Raw genomic sequence first — 20841 nt, forward strand, 5'->3', positions numbered from 1 at the left:
TTGTTAAAAACTAAGACACAAACACACGTGGTAGCCTAGGCCTACACAAGGTCAGGATAATCAATGTAGCTGTTTTCCATCTCTACATCTTGTTTCACTGGAAGTCCTCAGGGGCAATAACATGCACGGAGCTGTCATCTCCTAGGATAACAATGCCATCTTCTGAAATACCTCCAAAAGGACCTACTTGAGGCTGTTTTACCGTTAACTTTTTTTTTCTTTTTTTAAAATAGAAGGAGTGTACTATAAAGTAACAATGAAAAATATAGGAAACATTACTAGGAGTTTTTCATCTCTGTTATAACATTATAATCTTTTTTTTTTTTTTTTTTTAGAGACAGGATCTTACTCTGTGCTCAGGCAAGAGGTACAGTGGCATGATCATAACTCACTGTAACTTCAAACTCCTGGTTTCAAGTGAGTCTCCTACTTCAGCCTCCCAAAGAGCTGAAATTGAGTGGCTAGAACTGCAGGCATGTGCCACCATGCCTGGCTAATTTTTTTTTTCTTTTTAGGAGGATTCTCACTATGTTACTCAGGCTGGTCTCAAACTCCTGGGTTTAAGTATTCCCCATCCTCGACCTTCCAAAGGGAGGGTGCTGAGACTATAGGTGTGAGCCACCACACCTGGCCCATTATAATCCTGAGGGCCCACTGTCATATATATGGTCTGCTGTTGACTGGAGTGTCATGTGGTACATGACTATACTGTTTTTTCCTGTATGTACATACTTACGATAAAGTGGGGGTTTTTTTGTTTTTTTGGTTTTTTTGAGACAGAGTCTCTTTTTGTTGCCCAGGCTGGAGTGCAGTGGCATGATCACTGCAACCTCTGTCTCCCAGGTTCAAGGGATTCTCCTGCCTCAGCCTCCCAAGAAGCTGGGATCACAGACGTGTGCCACCACACCACGCCTAACTCATTTTTGTATTTTTAGTAGAGACGGGGTTTCACCATGTTGGCCAGGCTGGTCTCGAACTGCTGACCTCAGGTGATCCACCCACCTTGGCCTCCCAAAGTTCTGGGATTACAGGTGTGAGCCACTGTGCCTGACCAATAAAGTTTAATTTAAGTTAGGCACAGTAAGAGAATAACCATAAGTAATAATAGAATAATTGTAACAGTATACTTTCATAAAAGTTATTTAAGACTTATGAATTGTTGATATCTGGAATTTTCTATTTAATATTTTTGGACCACTTTTGACTGTGGGTGACTGAAACCTTGAAAAGGGAAACTATGGATAAGGGGGAACTTCTGCATTCATTTTTTAATGTTTTACTTGTGTTTTAAAATACATTGAGGCCAAGCTTGGTGACTCATGTCTGTAATCCCAGCACTTTGGGAGGCCAAGGCAGGAGGATTGCTTGAACTTAGGAGTTTGAGACCAGCCTAGGCAACATGCATGGCAAAACCTCATCTCTACAAAAATTACAAAACTTAGCTGGGCATAGTGGTGCATGCCTGTAGTTCCAGCTACTCTGGAGACTGAGGTGGGAGGATTACCTGAGCCTGGGAGGTCGAGGCTGCAGTGAACTGTGATCATGCCACTTCACTTTAGCCTGGTGACAGAGTGAGAACCTGTCTCAAAAATAAATAATAAATAAATAAAAATGCGCTGAATGTTTTACATAAATTGATCATGTTATGTGCAGTGCTCATTAATTCACAGATGATGAACATTTGAGAAACTCTATTTTATAAAGTTTGTTATAGTCTTATCCTTTCCCCATATCTCTTAATGAGTAAGGGCAGTCTCCTTAATTTAGCCTCTAGATTGGCAGATCAAAGGGAGACAGTATAGCTTTTATTTGTATTTTTTAATGTTATCACTAAAAAAATAAACTTTCCAAGTTGAACTTTTTTTTTTTTTTTTTTCTTTGAGGCAGGGTCTTGTTCTGTTATCCAGGCTGAAGTACAGTGAATGATCTTGACTCACTGCAGCCTCACCTTTCTGGGCTCGAGTGATCCTCCTACCTCTCAGCCTCCAGAGTAGCTGGGACTACAGGCGTGCACCACTATGCCCAGCTAATTTTAAAATTTTTTGTAGAGATGGGGTTTTGCCATGTTGCCCAAGCTGGTCTCAAACTCCTGGGCTCCTCTTGTCTCAGCCTCCCAATGTGTTTTGTGAGTCACTGCACCCAGCCAAGAGTAGATTATTCTTTATGGTTAAGTAATGCACAGAAAAGTGCATAAATCATATATGATTACTTAACAAATAATTATAAACACTTGTGTAACCAGTCACTAGGTTAGGAAGCAGAATATTGCTAGTACCCGAAGTCCCCACTATATTTTTTTCTGATTATAACTTTCTCTATCAGTAACTACTATTCTAACTTTTTTTTTTTTTGAGACAGTTTCACTCTTATTGCCCAGCCTGGAGTACAATGGCATGGTCTTGGCTAACTGCAACCTCTATTTCCCAGGTTAAAGCGATTCTCCTTCTCAGCCTCCCGAGTAGCCGGGATTACAAGCATCTGCCACCACACCTGGCTAGTTTTTTGTATTTTTAGTAGAGATGGGGTTTCTCCATGTTGGTCAGGCTGGTCTCGAACTCCTGACCCCAGGTGATCCGCCTGCCTTGGCCTCCCAAGGTGCTGGGATACAGGCGTGCACCACCACCTGTGATAATCATTTCCTTCACAGTTTTGCCATAATGTAAGCATTCTTAAATAAAATAGTTTTTCATGTTTTTGAACTTTGTATGAATCAAATCGTGTGTGTGTATATATATATATATACACCAAATGCTGGGATTACAGGTGTGAGCCACCACACCTAGCCTTTTTTTTTTCTAGTAGTTGTTTTTAATGTATTAGAAAGATTAGCTCTTTGTGATACGAATAGCAAAAATTTTTTCTTGGTTTATTGCTTTTCATTGACATTTTTTATGGTTCTGTTGTTTTTATGTATTTATTTCTGACAGAGAGTCTGGCTATGTGGCCCAGGGTGGAATACAGTGGCACGATCATAGCTCACTGCAGCCTCGACCCCCTGGGCTCAAGCAGTCTTCCCATCTCAGCCTCCAGAGTAACATGTGCCACCACGCCCTGCTGATTTATATATATATATTTTTTTTTTCCATAGAGATATGGATTCACCATGTTGCCCAGGCTTGGTTTAGTTATTTTTATTTTTGGTTTTCATTGCCTATAGCAGTGCCTGATGCATAGTATACACCCAATAAATATTTACTGAGGAAATGAATACATTCACTGGTGCTTTTTTGCCAAATAAAAGTTATTTTAAAAGATGTTTGTGTGCTTGAATCTTTCACATGTGGCTTCTAGATTTTGAGTCATATTAGGAGGCCTTTATGCTGAGGTTACAACGGAATTCTATGTTGTCTTTTGTTTTCACGATTCAATTTCTTTACACTTATTTAGAGCCAGGACAGTGGCTCACACTGTAATCCCAGTGATTTGAGAGGCTGAGGTGAGAAGATCACTTAGGACTAGGAGTTCGAGATCAGCCTGGGCAATATAGCCAGACCCTGTCTCTATAAACAATGAAAACATTAGCCGGGCCTGGTTATACTGGTAATCTCAGCTGCTCGGGAGGCTGAGGCAGGAGGATCCCTTGAACCTCTAGGAGTTTGAGATTACAGTGAGTTATGATGATGTCACTGCCCTCCAGCATCAGTGATAGAGTGAGACCTTGTCTCTATTTTTAAACATTTAATCTTTTTGTAACTTATCCTTTGTGGTTGATTGTGAACACGTTTCTCTCTAAATTGTTAACAGTTTTCTAAATCTAGAATATTAAGGTAATTAGGAAGTATATACTTTAAAAATTAAAAAATTATAAAGGATAAGACCTCATTTAAAGGCTATAGGTTGGCCAGGTACAATGGTGTACACCAGTAATCCCAGCGCTTTGGGAGGCCTAGGTGAGAGGATTGCTTTGAGCCAGGAGTTTGAGACCAGCCTGGACAACATGGTGAGACCCTGTCTCTACAAAAAATTTAAAAAGTAGTTGGATGTAGTGGTACATGCCTGTAGTCCCAGCTACTCGAGAGGTTAAGGCAAAAGGATTGCTTGAGCCCAGGAGTTCTAGGTTACAGTGAGCTATGATCGAGCCGCTGCCCTTCAGCCTGTGCAACAGAGCTAGACTCTGTCTTCAAAATAAATAAATAGGCCAGGTGCAGTGGCTCACACCTGTAATCCCAACATTTTGGGAGGCTGAGACAGGCGGATCACCTGAGGTCAGGAGTTTGAGACCAGCCTGACCAACATGGTGAAACCCCATCTCTACTAAAAATACAAAAATCAACCAGGTGTGATGGCTAGCGCCTGTAATCCCAGCTACTCTGGAGGCTGGGAAGCGGAGGTTACAGTGAACTGAGATTGTGTCACCGCACTCCAGCCTGGGCAACAGAACAAGACTCTGTCTCAAAAAAAAGTAAATAATAAATAAATAAATAAAGACAGTAAGTTATCTGTGGGACTTAAAAAAATAAAAAGAAAATTTTGTTCTCCCCCAGAATAACAGGAATTTGAGATATTTTTTGGCATGTGGAAAGAGATGACTGTTGAGAAGATACATTTTTCCTTACCACCCAGAAAGCAAACATACTTGTTCACCATGTTTTTTTGTTCCTGTTTCTCTCTTCATAAACTCTTAACCTTGCACTGTTCACTAGATACCTTTGGCTGCTGAGCACTTGAAATGTAACTAGTCCAAATTGAGATGTGCTAATGCATAATATACACCAGATTTCAAGGATTCGTGTTTTTTAAAACCATGAAATATTTCATTCATATTTTATATTACCTGTTAAAGTGACAATATTTTTCATATATTAGATTAAATATCTTTTTTTTTTAATTAATGTAGCTGTAGAAACTTTTATATGTGGCATTCATTTTTTTCTTTTCTTTTTTTTTTTTTTTTTTTGAGATGGAGTCTCACTCTGTTGCCCAGGCTGGAGTGCAGTGGCGTGATCTTGACTCACTGCAACATGCACCTCCAGGGTTCAAGCAGTTCTCCTGCCTCAGCCTTGGGAGTAGCTGGGATTACAGACACCCACCACGATGCCTAGCTAATTTTTGTATTTTCAGTAGAGACAAGGTTTCACCATATTGGCCATACTGGTCTCAAACTCCTGTCCTCAGGTGATCCATCTGCCTTGGCCTCCCAAAGTGCTGGGAATACAGGCATGAGCCATCGCTCTCGGCCTCTTTCTGTTTCTTTTGGACAGTGTTACTCTAACCTAATCACATCGAATACCTGGACATTCTTTTATTTTTGTCTTTGTGACAGATTTTTATAGTTCCCAACACCAGAATACTTGCTTTCTTTCATCAGATGACGTTTTTTCCTTCCATGAATCAGTAGAGTTAGGAGAATATTATCTTGTCATGTACTGGGGTTTTTCCTTTTAACAGAAATGGAACAACTTTTACTTTTAGTTTTCTATTACCATCTCCCTCCTAGTTTTTAAGATAATCTGCTCCCCCACCCCACCTGTTTATTCTAAACTCAACCATGTTATTTTTTAGTAAAGTTTGAATTATTAATAAATAAGTCATTTTAGCCTTTTTTTTCCTATTTCAGAATTTGAGCTTCTCTTTGATAAAAGGAATGGTGTTTTATGTTCTCTAGTCATTGATGCATTCATTCAACTGCATTAGAAGTTTGAGAGTAGACGATGAAAAAAAGTTCTTGCCCTCAGTGAAATTACAAATTTGCTAGTCATCTGGTGATAATAAATTAACTGAGAAATTGGTACATGTTATTTTTATTTTTATTTTTATTTTTGAGACAGAGTCTCGCTCTGTCACCTAGGCTGGAGTGCAGTGGCGCGATCTTGGCTCACTGCAAGCTCCGCCTCCCGGGTTCACGCCATCCTCCTGCCTCAGCTTCCCAAGTAGCTGGGACTACAGGCGCCCCGCCACCACGCCTGGCTAATTGTTTGTATTTTTAATAGAGATGGGGTTTCACCATGTTAGCCAGGATGGTCTTGATCTCCTGACCTTGTGATCCACCAGTCTCGGCCTCCCAAAGTGCTGGGATTACAGGCGTGAGCCACCACGCCCGGCTGGTACGTGTTATAACTAAATAACAGTATTAATTACCTCATGATATAATTAAAAGAAACAAATTTATTAAAATAACGCTATGATTGAAGATGAAAGTTGATATTTATAGTGGATAGATTATAGTAATTTAGACACTTACTCAGATAACTTTAAAGTACATTGTGGAGAATTAGTTCTGCCTGAATTTGAGTCCTGATTTCATCACTTGCTAGCTGCTGTGAGACTGAGCAGATTACATAACTTGTATGCTTAAATTTCTTCATTTGTATACTAAGGATACTAATAGCTACTTTATAAAATTCGTGAGGATTAAATTAGTTAATGCATTGCTTAAAGCAGTGTTTGGCATATAGTGTCTATATATCTCTCTGCATAGATAGAGATATGCAGATATTTGCTACAGTTTTATCAAATACTTTCCATGGTTACTGCAGTCGTAATTATTTTATTTTGGTTTGGTTTTTGTTTTATTTTTTAGAGACAGAGTCTCATTCTGTCCCCCGGACTGGAGTGCAGTGACACAATCATAGCTCACTGTAACCTTGAACACCTGGGCTCAAGTGTTCCTCCCACCTCAGTCTCCTGACTAGCTGAGACTACAGGCATATTCCAACACATCCAAATAACTTTTATTTGTAGAGATAGGGGTCTTGCTATGTTGCCCAGGCTGGTTTTGAACTCTTGACCTTAAGTGATGCTCCTGCTTTGGCCTGTCAAAGCCTCAAAGTGCTGGGATCATAGGCCTGAGCTGCCATACTCAGCCCATAATCTTTTTTTTTTTTTTTTAATTTTTAAAATTTATCTATTTATTTATTTGTAGAGAGGGGTCTGACTATGTTGCCCAGGCTGGTCTGGTACCCATGGGCTCAAGCAATCCTCCTACCTCAGCCTCCCAAAGTTTAAGAGTCACCTCGCCCAGCCCATGATTTTATTTTTAATGGTGGTATAATATTCAGTTCTGGCTGGGCTCGGTGGCTCACGCCTGTAATCTCAGCACTTTGGGAGGCTGAGGCAGGTGAATCACCTGAGGTCAGGGGTTTGAGACTAGCCTGGCCAACACGGTGAAATCCCATCTCTACTAAAAAATATATATATACATATATATATATAAATTAGCTGGCATGGTGGTGGGCACCTGTAATCCTAGCTACTCAGGAGGCTGAGGCAGGAGAATCCTTTGAATCTGGGAGGTGGAAGTTGCAGTGAACCGAGATCGCGCCACCACACTCCAGCCTGGGCGACAGAGCAAGACTCTGTCTCAAAAAAAAAAAAAAAAAATTCAGTTCCATGGAAGTACCATAATTTATTTTACTTTAAGCTTTATATTCATTTGGGAGGACAAATATCTGTGTTGTTCAACTCAAATAATTCTTTTTTAGTTTTCTTAGTTGTCTTGAAATTTTAAGATCAGGAAAACATTTAGATGGGTAGCAGCACCGACTTGCTTTTTTCTGTTTTCTGGGGTTTAAATTTAAATTGTAAATGACTGTCTAACACAGAAGAAGCCAAGAACTTTTAAATTAATTCTTCTGTTTTGGGATATGCAAATGGTGTCCAAACGTTTAACTCAATAGTTTAATTACCCACTTTTGAAGAATTTTAAAGTAGCTACAGCCTTGTGATCTTCACTGGGTTACTTTATGTTGAGAAAATTTTGGCAGATGATTTGTAGGCCTCATTCAAATACTAGTTATATTGTCTTTCTCAGCTTGAATTAAGGGGACATTAGCATTGAAGTTTTCATTTTGAATTAGGATGTAGGAAATTATTTCCTGCTAAATGTTTGTCATCAAATGAAGTTTTATTTTAAAAAATAAATGGAGCATGTCAATGCAGCAGCCCCAGAAAAATAGCTGAAGCACAGGGTTACTTTTGGACAAACTGTTAAGTTCTTTTATTGCCATTTTAGTATACATGCATGATAACCTCTTGGAAAACTAAAATATGGTAACTTAGCTGGTAGCATTCAGCTCACTTTTACTACTTAGAGTTGAATTTACTTTAGCATGTACTACTTTGGTTGTTAGTACTAGAAACAGGGCAAGCAAATCAATTGGTGATGTGAGAAAAACCCATACTCACTATTAAAATATATTTCAAATGATTAATTTTATACTTTTATCAGTAAATGAGAGTTAACATTCATTTGAAATACTTAGAACAAGTGTATTCTCCAGTGAATAAACTATTGTAAACTAATTTTAAAAAATCTAGATCCTTCTTTCAGAATAATGCTGCATTGTTCATTACCAAATGTGGCAACAAGGAGACTACTTAAATAACAAATTGACATTATGCTTGTGGAAGATGAATTATATCTAAGTAGCCTTTCTCTTTGTAAAATGCTATTGTGTTATTTTGTTTTGTTTTGTTGTATTGTGTTTTTTGAGACAGAGTTTCGCTCTTGTTGCCCAGGCTGGAGTGCAATGGTGACCTTGGCTCACTGCCACCTCTGCCTCCTGGATTCAAGGGTTCTTCTGCCTCAGCCTCCTGAGTTGCTGGCATTACAGGTGCATGCCACCACACCCAGCTAAATTCTGTATTTTTAGTAGAGACGGGGTTTCACCATGTTGGCCAGGCTGGTCTTGAACTCCTGACCTCAGGTGATCCACCTGCCTTGGCCTCCCAAAGTGCTGGGATTACAGGCGTGAGCCACTGTGCGTGGCTGCTATTTTGTTTTAATACATCTGATTTTATGAAAAATAGGCAGTATACTTTGGTGTTCCACGATAGGTGATTACACTTGTTTTGTTTTTCCTACCATATATCCATCCTCTTGTGCCATTGGAAATGCCTTCTTTAAGACTGTCCAATAGCCCTCATTCCCTCTTGTTAAAACACATGTTCAGCCAGCTGAGGTTGCTCACGCCTGTAATCCCAGCACTTTGGGAGGCTGAGGCAGGCGGATCACTTGTGGTCAGGAGTTCAAGACCAGCCTGGCCAACATGGCAAAATGCTATTAGTCTCCACTAAACTTTTTAGTCTCTACTAATAATACAAAAATTAGCCAGGTGTGGTGGCAGGCGCCTGTAATCCCAGCTACTCGGGAGGCTGAGGCAGGAGAATTGCTTGAACCCAGGAGGCAGAGGTTGCAGTGAGCCGAGACTGTGCCACTGCACTCCAGTCTGAGCAACAGAATGAGACTCTATCTAAACAAACAAACAAACCCCACATGTTCAGTAAATTAAGTTTTCATTCATTAAGCAAGGTACTTTTAAATGTTATGGGGAACTCCAAAAATAAACAAGTAGGCCTTTGCACTTAAGCTTATTTTAGTCTGTTGGGTGTAGACACATAGATTCACAGATTCTGTGTTCATCAGGACATTTTTTGTTATGGCAGAAGCTTATTTTAAACTGGCTTAAGCAAAAAAGGAGACTTACTGGCTTACATAAATGAAAGGCTGGCTTTGGGCTTGGTTGGATCCAGATGCTTAATGTAATATTAGCCAGAATCTGTCTTTCTTCGTTTTATCTTAGCTCTGCTTTCCTCTGGATTGGATTCATTCTTAGGCAGTATCTCCTCAAGTGGCGACAAAGACGGCCACACCAGGGCCAGGCTTACATCTGAGTTTAGTAAGCTCAAAGAAGAGCTTTCTTTCCAAATAGTTTCAGCAGAAGTCCAGGAGTTAACTCTGATGGGCCAGATTTGGATCCTCTGGAGTGGATGGGGGTGGGGGACAAGGGTAGAGATGGCCAGTTCTATTTTAACTATGTGGGATAAAGGGAGATCAGTCTCCAAAATGGAAGCTGTAGGTTCAACAACGAGAAGCAAAGATGTTGATAGGCAAAAACAGCAAAAGGTCTACAGAAGTGAAGAAGAGAAAGCTGTGATAAAAATGTTTTGGTTAATCTAAAAAGATGAATTCTGATAAGAGCTGCTTAGGGAAAGCTAAAGAGAGGAGACAGTATTTGAACTGGGCCCTGAAGTACAAGTAGAGTTTTTCCAAGGCAGGATGTGTAAAGAAAAGATTTTCTAGGTCACTCATTGGAGAAGTATGGCATTGAAAAAAGAAAATTAAAATGGAAGCTTCTGGAATCTAAAGGGGAATGTTAAGATTCCCCCCCCCCCTTCAATATGGAGAAAACTTAAGCATTTTTGTGGCACAGGACCCTAAGCAAGTAAATAAGTTAACAATGCAAAGGAGGTAATCATTGATGAAGAAGTGGAGGGGAATTCAGTGGCGTTAAGGATACACATGGAGGAGGTCTCCTTAGAAAGGAAAAGAAAACCATTTGTTCCCTGAGGATAAGTTGAGGAAGGTGGTGGTGGAAGTTAAAACAGAAGTTTGTTGCTAAATAGTAAAGTGGCTTGCACTTTGTTTTCTAAAAGTAATAAGAAAAAGTTTATCCGTTATCTATTGCTATATAGCAGATCATTCCAAAATGATTCTGTAGGTTATCAATTTGACTTTAGCTCAGCTTGGTGGTTTCTTCTGCTGGTCTCACCTTTGGTCACTCATGGAATTGTGGTCATCTGGAGCGTGGATGGATGGTCTAAGATCCATGTTTGGTCTAAGATCACGTGTTTGGTGGTTTGTGCTGGCTGTTAGCTGGCCCCTGTCATCCACAGTGAGCATTCACATAGCAGTGGCTGCATTTCAAGAGACAAAGAACTGAAGTAGTAAAGCCTTTTAGGACCTAGATTTGGAACTCCTATTCCCACAGTGTCACTTCCATTTCATTGGTAAAAGCCAAGTCACAAGGCCTGCTCAGCTCAAGAGAGTAAAGAAATAGTGTCCTCCTCTTTATGGGAGGAGCAACAAAATCATGGGAGTATGTGTTGAAATGGGAGGAATTTGTGCTCCTCTTGTTCCCTACTACCTAGCCTTTTATTTTGAAAATTTTCAGTCTTGGCAACCAAGTTAAAAGAATTTCAAAGTGAACACTCATATTTGTATCACCTAGATTCTACTATAAACATTTTTCTTTTTTTTTGAGACAGAGTCTCGCTCTGTCACCCAGGCTGGAGTGCAGTGGCGCGATCTCTGCTCTCTTCAAGCTTCGCCCCCCCGGGTTCACACCAATCTGTCTAATCACATATTTATCCATCTATTCTGCTGTCCATTAATTCATCTTTTAAAAAAATGCATTTCAAAGTAAATTGTAAGAGCGAGGCACAGTGGATCATGCCTGTAATCCCAGCTGAGGCAGGAGGCTCGCTTGAGGCCAGGAGTTCAAGACCAGCCTGGGTAACATAGTGAAACACACCCCCGCATCTCTAAACGTCAAGAACAACAAATTGTAGACATTAGTACTTTCCTCTAAGTACTTTGTGCATATTTAACAAGAGTTCAATATTTACAGCATTTTCTTTTGATATAAAGTTTACATACAGTAAAGTGTGCATATTTTAAATATACATTGTGCCCATGCTTTGTAGTCTACCACAGAAGGGAAAATAATTGTATGAAGGATTGCAAAATAATACCCCCCAAGAACATTCCAAGAACATTCTTTGAATTCTTCTTTCTTCATGACCTCCTCACTAATTTTTTTTTGTTTGTGTAGTATTACCTCAACACTTCGATTTTTGTTTGTATTATATTAGAGTTTATTTTGTTTTTTTCCTACTTCCTTGCATCACGCATATATTGAGCATATATGGTAGACGAGCACTGTGTTTGCTAGAAAGAAAGACCATAGAATGTAAACAGGAGCTCTCTTGCTTTCTAGGTATTTAAACTAGATGTATCACAAACCAGATTAGATTAATAATATGTACCATTTATTTAATGCTTATGCCCAAAGCCAATGATAAGCACTTTTATGTGTATTATTTCATTTAGTTTGTATACTAATTTAGATTGATACTTTTTTATTTAAAAAATTAGGAAAGTAAGACATACAGAAAAGTTTTCATTTGCCCAAGGTTGTATACCTTCTATTTATTTTTTTTGAGATGGAGTCTCGCTCTGTTGCCCAGGCTGGAATGCAGTGGCAGGATCTCAGCTCACTGCAAGCTCTGCCTCCCAGGTTCATGCCATTCTCCTGCCTCAGCCTCCTGAGTAGCTGGGACTATAGGCGCCTGCCACCACGCCCGGCTAATTTTTTGTATTTTTAGTAGAGACGGGGTTTCACTGTGTTAGCCAGGGTGGTCTCGATCGGCTGACCTCGTGATCCGCCCACCTTGGCCTCCCAAAATACTGGGATTACAGGTGTAAGCCACTGCGCCTGGCCGGTCACCTTCTTAAACTAAGGTGATGTGACTCCAGAATCCATATTTAACCCTTTTATCATATTGTTTAGAAGGAGGAAATGTGCTCTGTGTTACAGAGTAGCTAAGCAACCTTTCAGTTGGTCATACTGCTTCACAGGGTAATCTTGGTCTGAATTAAGTGTTTGTCTTAAATAGAGGAGTATAAATTTTTGTAAGCTAATCTATGACAAAGTAATCTTCTTATCTTTTCATGAATAAAAATATTTAAGGATTTTGAAAAGGAGAAATTTTGGTATTATAACTATTGATTTAACTGCAGATAATCAGAATAGAAATGTAATTAAAACTATATGACCAATTCAGCTGTAATTTAATCTTTGAGTGAAATATTACCTCAGAACTTCTAATAAGCCTTAACACTTTTGTCTTATTATTCAAATCCATGTTACATTATACATTTTTAATATTTCTGGAAGATTATTAAACCTTAATCAGTTTTGCACATAGTATTTTGATAAAATAATAGTTTCCTATTTTATTAGCCAGGTATTGGATGTTTTTATTGCTAATTGGCTTTTGAGCAATTTAACAAATAGCAAAAGATCAAAAACCATTTTGACTTGCTATTTCTGCATATCGGTAAACCCTGTCTGAACTTTTGAAAATATGTGACTAGCTCTTAAGTCATTTCATGCTAAGAATTCTGCCAGAAGTACCACTGGTGAATGGCAGCCATTGTGACTACTAAAATGAAAGTTAATTTACTGTGCCAGCTTTCCAGTTGGGTCAGGAAATGGGGTTAAAGTAATGTGTATCTGAACATCTTCTGTAACCCAACAGTGTATAAGGTGTTAAGTGTTCCTTCACCCGGATTTCATCCAACTGTTTTTGTTTATTTTATAGTGTATTTTTCTAAGTGGCTTTAAGTCCTATATCATATGGGGTAGGTTGCAAACAAAATATATTTATGTTTATAAATCTAATTGAGTGTTATGTTTATTTTTATGTATAGCTCTTGCTATTTTGGAAGCTACAAGAAAAAAATAGAGGAAGGAAGGTTTGATCTTTTTGGTGGACATGGCTCAGATATCCAGCAACAGCGGATTTAAAGAATGTCCATCTTCACATCCGGAACCAACAAGAGCAAAAGATGTGGACAAAGAAGAAGCATTACAGATGGAAGCAGAAGCTTTAGCAAAACTGCAAAAGGATAGGCAAGTGACTGACAATCAGAGAGGCTTTGAGTTGTCAAGCAGCACCAGAAAAAAAGCACAGGTTAATAATAAACAGGATTGTGATCTCATGGTGTTTCCCGAATCAGATTCCCAAAAAAGAGCATTAGATATTGATGTAGAAAAGCTCACCCAAGCTGAACTTGAGAAACTATTGCTGGATGACAGTTTTGAGACTAGAAAAACACCTGTATTACCAGCTACTCCTGTTCTGAGCCCTTCCTTTTCAGCACAGCTCTATTTTAGACCTACTATTCAGAGAGGACAGTGGCCACCTGGATTATCTGGGCCTTCCACTTATACTTTACCTTCTATTTATCCTTCTACTTACAGTAAACAGGCTGCATTCCAAAATGGCTTCAATCCAAGAATGCCCACTTTTCCATCTACAGAACCTATATATTTAAGTCTTCCGGGACAATCTCCATATTTCTCATATCCTTTGACACCTGCCACACCCTTTCATCCACAAGGAAGCTTACCTATCTATCGTCCAGTAGTCAGTCCTGACATGGCAAAACTATTTGACAAAATAGCTAGTACATCAGAATTTTTAAAAAATGGGAAAGCAAGGACTGATTTGGAGATAACAGATTCAAAAGTCAGCAGTCTACAGGTATCTCCCAAGTCTAAGGATATCAGTAAATTTGACTGGTTAGATTTGGATCCTCTAAGTAAGCCTAAGGTGGATAACGTGGAGGTATTAGACCATGAAGAAGAGAAAAATATTTCAAGTTTGCTAGCAAAGGATCCTTGGGATGCTGTTCTTCTTGAAGAGAGATTGCCAGCAAATTGTCATCTTGAAAGAAAGGTGAATGGAAAATCCCTTTCTGTGGCAACTGTAACAAGAAGCCAGTCTTTAAATATTCGAACAACTCAGCTTGCAAAAGCCCAGGGCCATATATTTCAGGTATAGTCTTTTCTTACTAACTTTTGAAATTTAGTATAACAGAGTTCATATTTGTGTACGTAATTTGTTAAGAAAAAAAAATTTTTCATTTTGAATTTTTTCTTTGCTCTCAAGTGTGCTTTGTTTGTGTGGCAAAGGATTAAATGTGATTAGGCCAATTGAAAAATTGCTTGCTATTAATATTTTTCCAGGATTGTAAATAAAAAGCCTCTAATGAAGGATCTGGCTGTCACTGAGAGGCATTTAAGATATTTTAAATTTGTCTGACCATGTCTCCTCATTACATATGATCCCTTCTTTCTCTTCCTTATTCCTTTTATTTTTTTTAACGCAGGTAAGGAATTTTTATTTTTAGTCCCATTATGGAAATTCTCATGCATTTTGTTTTGTTGTTTTTAACCATGAATCAATGAATGAAAAAATAACCCCAGAGAGAGAAGAGCAACTTAAAGGACTCTCCCTTTAAACACTTTTATCGATAAAAGTGAAGAATGAAATATTACCATTGCAGATTTGTGTTTTGCTCTTCTATCTGTGTAACCTGGGAATGTTTAAGCCTCATTCTCACTTTAGTGTGAATTATATCATTCAGCTAATTAGATCAGCACCTGTCTACTATTTTGTCATTGGGAGTTAACTAGCATTTAGATGGGGAAGGAGGGATGGATTTTGCATGATTTGGATCGGTTTATGCTGAATTGTTGACTTTATTTATTATTATTTTGAGACCGAGTTTTGCTTTTGTTGCCCAGTCTGGAGTGCATGGTGCAATCTGGCTCACTGCAACCTCCACCTCCCAGGTTCAAGCGATTCTCCTGCCTCAGCTTCCTAAGTAGCTGGGATTACAGCATGTGTCTCTACACCGGCTGATTTTGTATTTTTAGTAGAGACAGAGTTTCTCCATGTTGATCAGGCTGGTCTCGAACTCCTGACCTTAGGTGATCAGCCCACCTCGGCCTCCCAATGTGCTGGGATTATAGGCGTGAACCACCACGCCTGGCCGAATTGTTGACTTTAAACAAAACCATTTGGATGTCTGGAAAGAAGAGAAATAGGTGTTAAGAAGGTTTAGACAGCATGATGACACGCTTGTAATCCCAGCACTTTGGAAGACTAAGGTGGGAGGATCACTTGAGCCCAGGACTTTGAGACCAGCCTGGGCAACATAATGAGAACCTGTCTCTACCACAATTATAAAAAAATTTAGCCGGGCATGATGGCATACTCCTGTGGTCCCAGCTACTTGGGAGGCTGAGGTAGGAGGATCATGTGAGACCACGAGGTTGAGGCTGCTGTGAGCCATGATTGCACCACTGTACTCGAGCCTGGGCGACAGAGCAAGACCCTATCTCAAAAAATAGGGGTGGGGGGGGGAAGGCACTGGTCCCCCTGATCTTCCCATCCTGCAGGGTCCAGGTCACTGCTGGATTCATATTCGGATCAATTTCTAACAGGCAGATGACTTCCTAGCTGTGGGTCTCTATTTTATAGGTTTCTCATGAGAGAAACGAATTCCTTGTTTAGTGCCTGGAGTCAGGATTTGAGATGTAGTCTGGATTTAAGATGTCAACTGTTTAGAGTTGTTTGGGAAGGGCAACTCCCTTGAACCTGGAGAAAGACATTGGGGCTCTGAAAAGTTAGTCTTGCTATCAAAGGAAAGGAAGCCCCTTGTCTTGTAGGGAGCTGAGCTTAGGCTCAACCCTTGCACTGGTAGAAGGCAGAGCCCCACAATGAATGCATTGTAGCTACGATAGATTGTCTTGAAGTTAACACAGATGTTTATAAATTACCTTATATCTTAAATTCTGAACTTCCCATTGTTGAAAAGTCATTTACCTACTGAGAGAAATAGATTGTCCCAGCTGAGCTGATATTACCATTCCAGATGCATTGTAGTCATCATCTTAAGCAAGTTGAGGTTTCTGGGTAGGTGGGTTATTTACTGTCCACAGCTCCAAGACTGGGATTCGGAAAGCAAGAACTTACATGATTTTTATCTATGTTGTACGTATTCAAACTGAACTCTTTATTATTATTTTTTACCAATATGTTGCCAAAGCCAAAGGACTCTTCTACATTTTTTTTTAATCACTGAGACAGAAAGCTCACAAGAATCCTGTGAGGCCAGAGTATGACCCATCCCTATTTTACAGTTGAGGAAATTGAGATGTAAATAAGTTAAAAGGAATTATTGTTAATATTTTGGTGTAATAATGATATTGCAATTAATTAAATGAATCATATTTAGAGATATATACTGTAGAATTTAAAATGTAATAAAATCAAGTGAGGTGTTGGGGTTTAGAGGGCTTATAGATTAAACAAGATTGGCTATATGTTGATAATTGCTGAAGCCAATGATGGATACCTGGGTGTCTATTATTCTACTTTGTGTATATTTGAAAATTTCCATGATAACAAGTTGGACTGACATTCAAACCCATCTGACTCTAAAAGCCCTCCCCAGCTTTTTTTTTTTTTTTTACTTTTTTGAGACAGAGTTTCTCCTTGTTGCCCAGGCTGGAGTGCAATGGCGTGATCTCAGCTCACTGCAACCTCCGCCGCTGGGTTCAAGTGATACTCCTGCCTCAGCCTCCCAGGTAGCTGGGATTATAGGCATGCACCACCACGACCGGCTAATTTTTTATTTTTAGTAGAGATGGGGTTTCTCCATGCTGGTCAGACTGGTCTCAAACTCCTGACCTCAGGTGATCTGTCTGCCTCAGCCTTCCAACGTGCTGGGGTTATAGTCATGAGCCACTGCGCCCGGCCAGCCCTCCCTTTTTCAAACTCCGGTGATACAACATGCTATTTTGGAAGGAGTAAGTTCCCTGTCATAGGAGATATTCAAATATGGTTCAAATGGCTTCCCAAATTTAGTTATATGTCACCGTATCCTACAGAGTTTAGGCCTACTCAGTCCTGATTTGGAGGAAGGGGTGCCAAAGGACAGTATGAAATTTCAGGGGGAAGATAACCAGTTTTTGCAAAACTTTCCCTAAGTGATTCTAATGCAGCAAATGTGTTACTCCCTTGGGAGTAACTGCATTTGGGACCTCTTGACTAGATGACTTTAAAGTTTCTTCATACTTTAGGAGCCTACAAGGTTGGGAAAACGACAAGACAAATAGCAAAGTGTAAAAATAGAGTTTCTTTTCAGCTCAAAACCCAAAGCATAGGTTGCTAATGCTTTCATTGCAAAACTCAACTTCCTGCCCCTGCTTGACCTTTTTAGTTTAGATTGGTCACTTCTAGTTCAACACATGTGTTCTCCACCCTTTCCTTTGGTGGGACAGGGGTGTGACACCCATGTAAGTCTCCCTACATTTATTTTTTCCTATGTATTAAAATATTTGTCACAGTACCATCTTGATATTTTCCTTATTTGGGGTGCTTTCAGAAAGTATCTTGGAGGAATAATGAGGATGGGTAGTTTCCTAAAGATAGGAAGAAGTTTGCCCAGCAAGATCTGGGTAATCAGGTCACATGGTTGTTACAGAGAGCTGCTAGTTGCTCAAATTCTAGGAATTAATTAACTAGGCTGCCAGCCAGGATTAGTTTTAGCAGAAACACATTCCTAGATCTTAGTTAAAAAGTATAGGGGAAGGATTAAAGTAGTAAGCAAATGAATTATGAGAGATATGAGCCAGAAACTGGGTAAGCAATAATATGACTTGATCAGGGGATCAATCAGAGATTGGAGCTAGATTACTACAGTGTAACATGTCAACAGCTTTACTGATAGCGTGCTATCGGAACTGACGTGGCTTAGGGTACTTGCCAGTCTTAGGGGAGTCTAATTGCAGCATGGCTGAGGAAGTGTTCATCATCCCATTATACTCTAATTAAACCCCATCTAATAATTTTGTTTGAGTATATCCTAAGAGGGGCCACCAGTAAGGAAACTGAAGTGTGTCTTTTTTTTTTTTTTTTTTTTTTTAAGACAGGGTCTCACACTGTTTCACCCAGGGTGGAATGCAGCAGTGTGATCACGGCTCACTGTAAGCTATACCTCCCAGGCTCAAGTGATTCTTCTAATGCAGCCTCCTGAGTAGCTGGGACTACAGATACATGCCACCACACCCGGCTAATTTTTTTAGTTTTTGTGAAGGTGAGGTCTCCCTATGGTGTAAGCCATTGTGCCCAGCCTAGAGTATGTCTTGAAAAGAGAAGACTACAGTTTTCAGGATCTAGAACTTATGCCATTTAAGGAACTGTTGGAGGTATTTTGTCTGAAGAAGAGAGTATTAATTGGAGTTAAATCACTGAATCTGAGTTTCTTTATCTATGAAATAAAGTTGGCTAGACTAGATCCCTTTCAGAAATAATAGTTGAAATTTGGGAAGTTGCTATGTGGAAGAGGAAGTGGACTTTTTTTTTTTTTTTTAAAGGTTTTGTATTTTGGACATACATTTTCAAACCAATTCAGAAAGTAGAATACCTGAAAGTAATGGTGCTCTTATAAAACAGGATGAAATATTGATATACTAATTTTTTCAGTATGTTAAATATATTAAGTATACTACTTTGTGTTACACTAGATGACAATCTGTGCTGGATTTTAATAGAAACAACTGGTAGAAGGGTAGGTGTGGTGGCTCATGTCTGTAAACCCAGTGCTTTGGGAGGCCAGGTGGGAGGATTGCTTGAGGCCAAGAATTTGAGACCAACTTGAGGAATGTAGGGAGACCCGTGTCTATGGGAAAAAAAAAAAAAATAGCTGTGTGTGGTGACGCACGCTGGGACTATAGCTGTTCTGTAGTCCCAGCTACTCAAGAGGCTGCGGTAGGAGGAGCTCAAGCCCAGGAGTTTGAGGCTGCAGTGAGCTATGATAATAAAGCCCTTGTACTCAGCCAAGGCTATAGAATGAGACCCTGTCTCTAAAATACAAAGAGAAATAACTGGTAGTAAGGGCTGAAAGTTAAAATACATTACATAGAAAAACTTAAAATTAAACAAGTCCTATTTGTTTGTTTGTTTTGTTTGTTTGTTTGAAATAGGATCTCGCTCTGTCACCCAGGCTCTGGAGTGCAGTGCCACTATCTCGGCGCACTGCAACCCCCACCTCCCAGGTTCAAGTGATTCTCCTGGCTCAGCTTCCCAAGTAACTGGGACTACAGCTGCATGCCACCACGCCCGGCTAATTTTTGCATTTTTAGTAGAGTTGGGGGGTCACACGATGTTGACTAGGCTGGTCTCGAACTCCTGACCTCAAGCGATCTACCCACCTCAGTCCCCCAAAGTGCTGGGATTATAGGCGTGGCCACCGTGCCTGGCCAAACAAGTCCTATTTGTTTATATATTTTTTTCTGTGAATTGAGAATTCAGTTTAGTAGCTTAATTTTAAAATCCATTGTCCTAAAAAGTAGAACAAGAACCAATGGGGAAGAAAATTCAGGGAGACAGGTTTCATGGTTAAATATCTACAAAGGAACTTAGAAAGAGACATTTCATGATGGTTGCTCTCAGGTTGTGTTAAGAGAAAAACTTTAGACATATTTAACATAGTTTAATTCAGCAAAGAAGAGGTCACAATCGGGCAGCCCCTGAACTAGAATGGGTTCAAGGAGACTCCAGTGCAGCCATGTGGTGGAAGATTTGTGGTCAGAAAAGGAAAGTGATATACAGAAAATGGAAATGAGGTACAGAAACAGCTGAATTGGTTATGGCCTGACGTTTGCCTTATTTGAACATGTTTTGAACCGTTGGCCAACCTTGATTGGCTGAAACTTGGTGATTGGCACAAGAGTAGGTTACAGTTTGTTTACATGTCCAGCTAGGTTACAGTTCACTATGCATGGAGAAATTGTTAGGCTGAACTTAAAATGTGTTAGGAGGCAGGTTTAGGCTAAATTTAACAGTTGTAAACACAATTATTTGATGACTTAGAGGCTTGGCATGCACCTGTTATAAATGCTACAGATAGGATTTTTTTTTTTTTTTTAAAAGACGGAGTCTCGCTCTGTCACCCAGGCTGGAGTGCAGTGACGCAATCTTGGCTCAGTGCAACCTCCACGTCTCGGGTTCAAGCAGTTCTCCTCTCTCAACCTCCCTGCCAAGTAGCTGGGATTACAGGTGCCTGCCACCACGCCCGGCAAATTTTTGTATTTTTAGTAGAGATGGGGTTTCACCTTTATTGGTCAGGCTGGTCTTGAACTCGTGACCTCAGGTGATCCACCCACCTCAGCCTCCCAAAGTGCTGGGATGACAGGTGTGAACCACTGCACCCGGCCCAGAATGGATTTTTGTATAAAAAAGTTCTAAGCCTTCTTGTTAGTGCTAAGATTTCATTTTGTTTGTGTACAGGAAGATAAAGTTTGGTTTGATGTAGACCAAAATAGGGAGATAAACTGAACACTGGTAATAGGCTGACTTTGGAAATCCATGGCACAATTCATTGACACGGAGCTTTTAATTTTTCACACACCATTCATCTCTACAAACTTTTTCCTCATATTTTTTATTGGAAAATAATTTGCAATGCCTATTCTTTATAAT

At 39.7% G+C, this 20841-nt stretch overlaps 1 protein-coding gene across 3 annotated transcripts in view; it reads left to right on the forward strand.

The window, feature by feature from the left end:
* Nucleotides 1-20841, forward strand: part of PIK3C2A (phosphatidylinositol-4-phosphate 3-kinase catalytic subunit type 2 alpha) — a 118276-nt gene that overhangs the window by 23114 nt on the left and 74321 nt on the right. For all 3 annotated transcript variants that reach the window (XM_028833601.2, XM_077963183.1, XM_028833600.2), the window contains one exon: nt 13214-14343. In XM_028833601.2, coding sequence (XP_028689434.2) covers nt 13279-14343 — 1065 coding nt within the window. In that variant the 5' untranslated portion in view covers nt 13214-13278. The remainder of the gene's footprint in view (nt 1-13213; nt 14344-20841) is intronic.

Source organism: Macaca mulatta, chromosome 14 (assembly GCF_049350105.2).
Source record: "Macaca mulatta isolate MMU2019108-1 chromosome 14, T2T-MMU8v2.0, whole genome shotgun sequence".
Taxonomy (NCBI): domain Eukaryota; kingdom Metazoa; phylum Chordata; class Mammalia; order Primates; family Cercopithecidae; genus Macaca; species Macaca mulatta.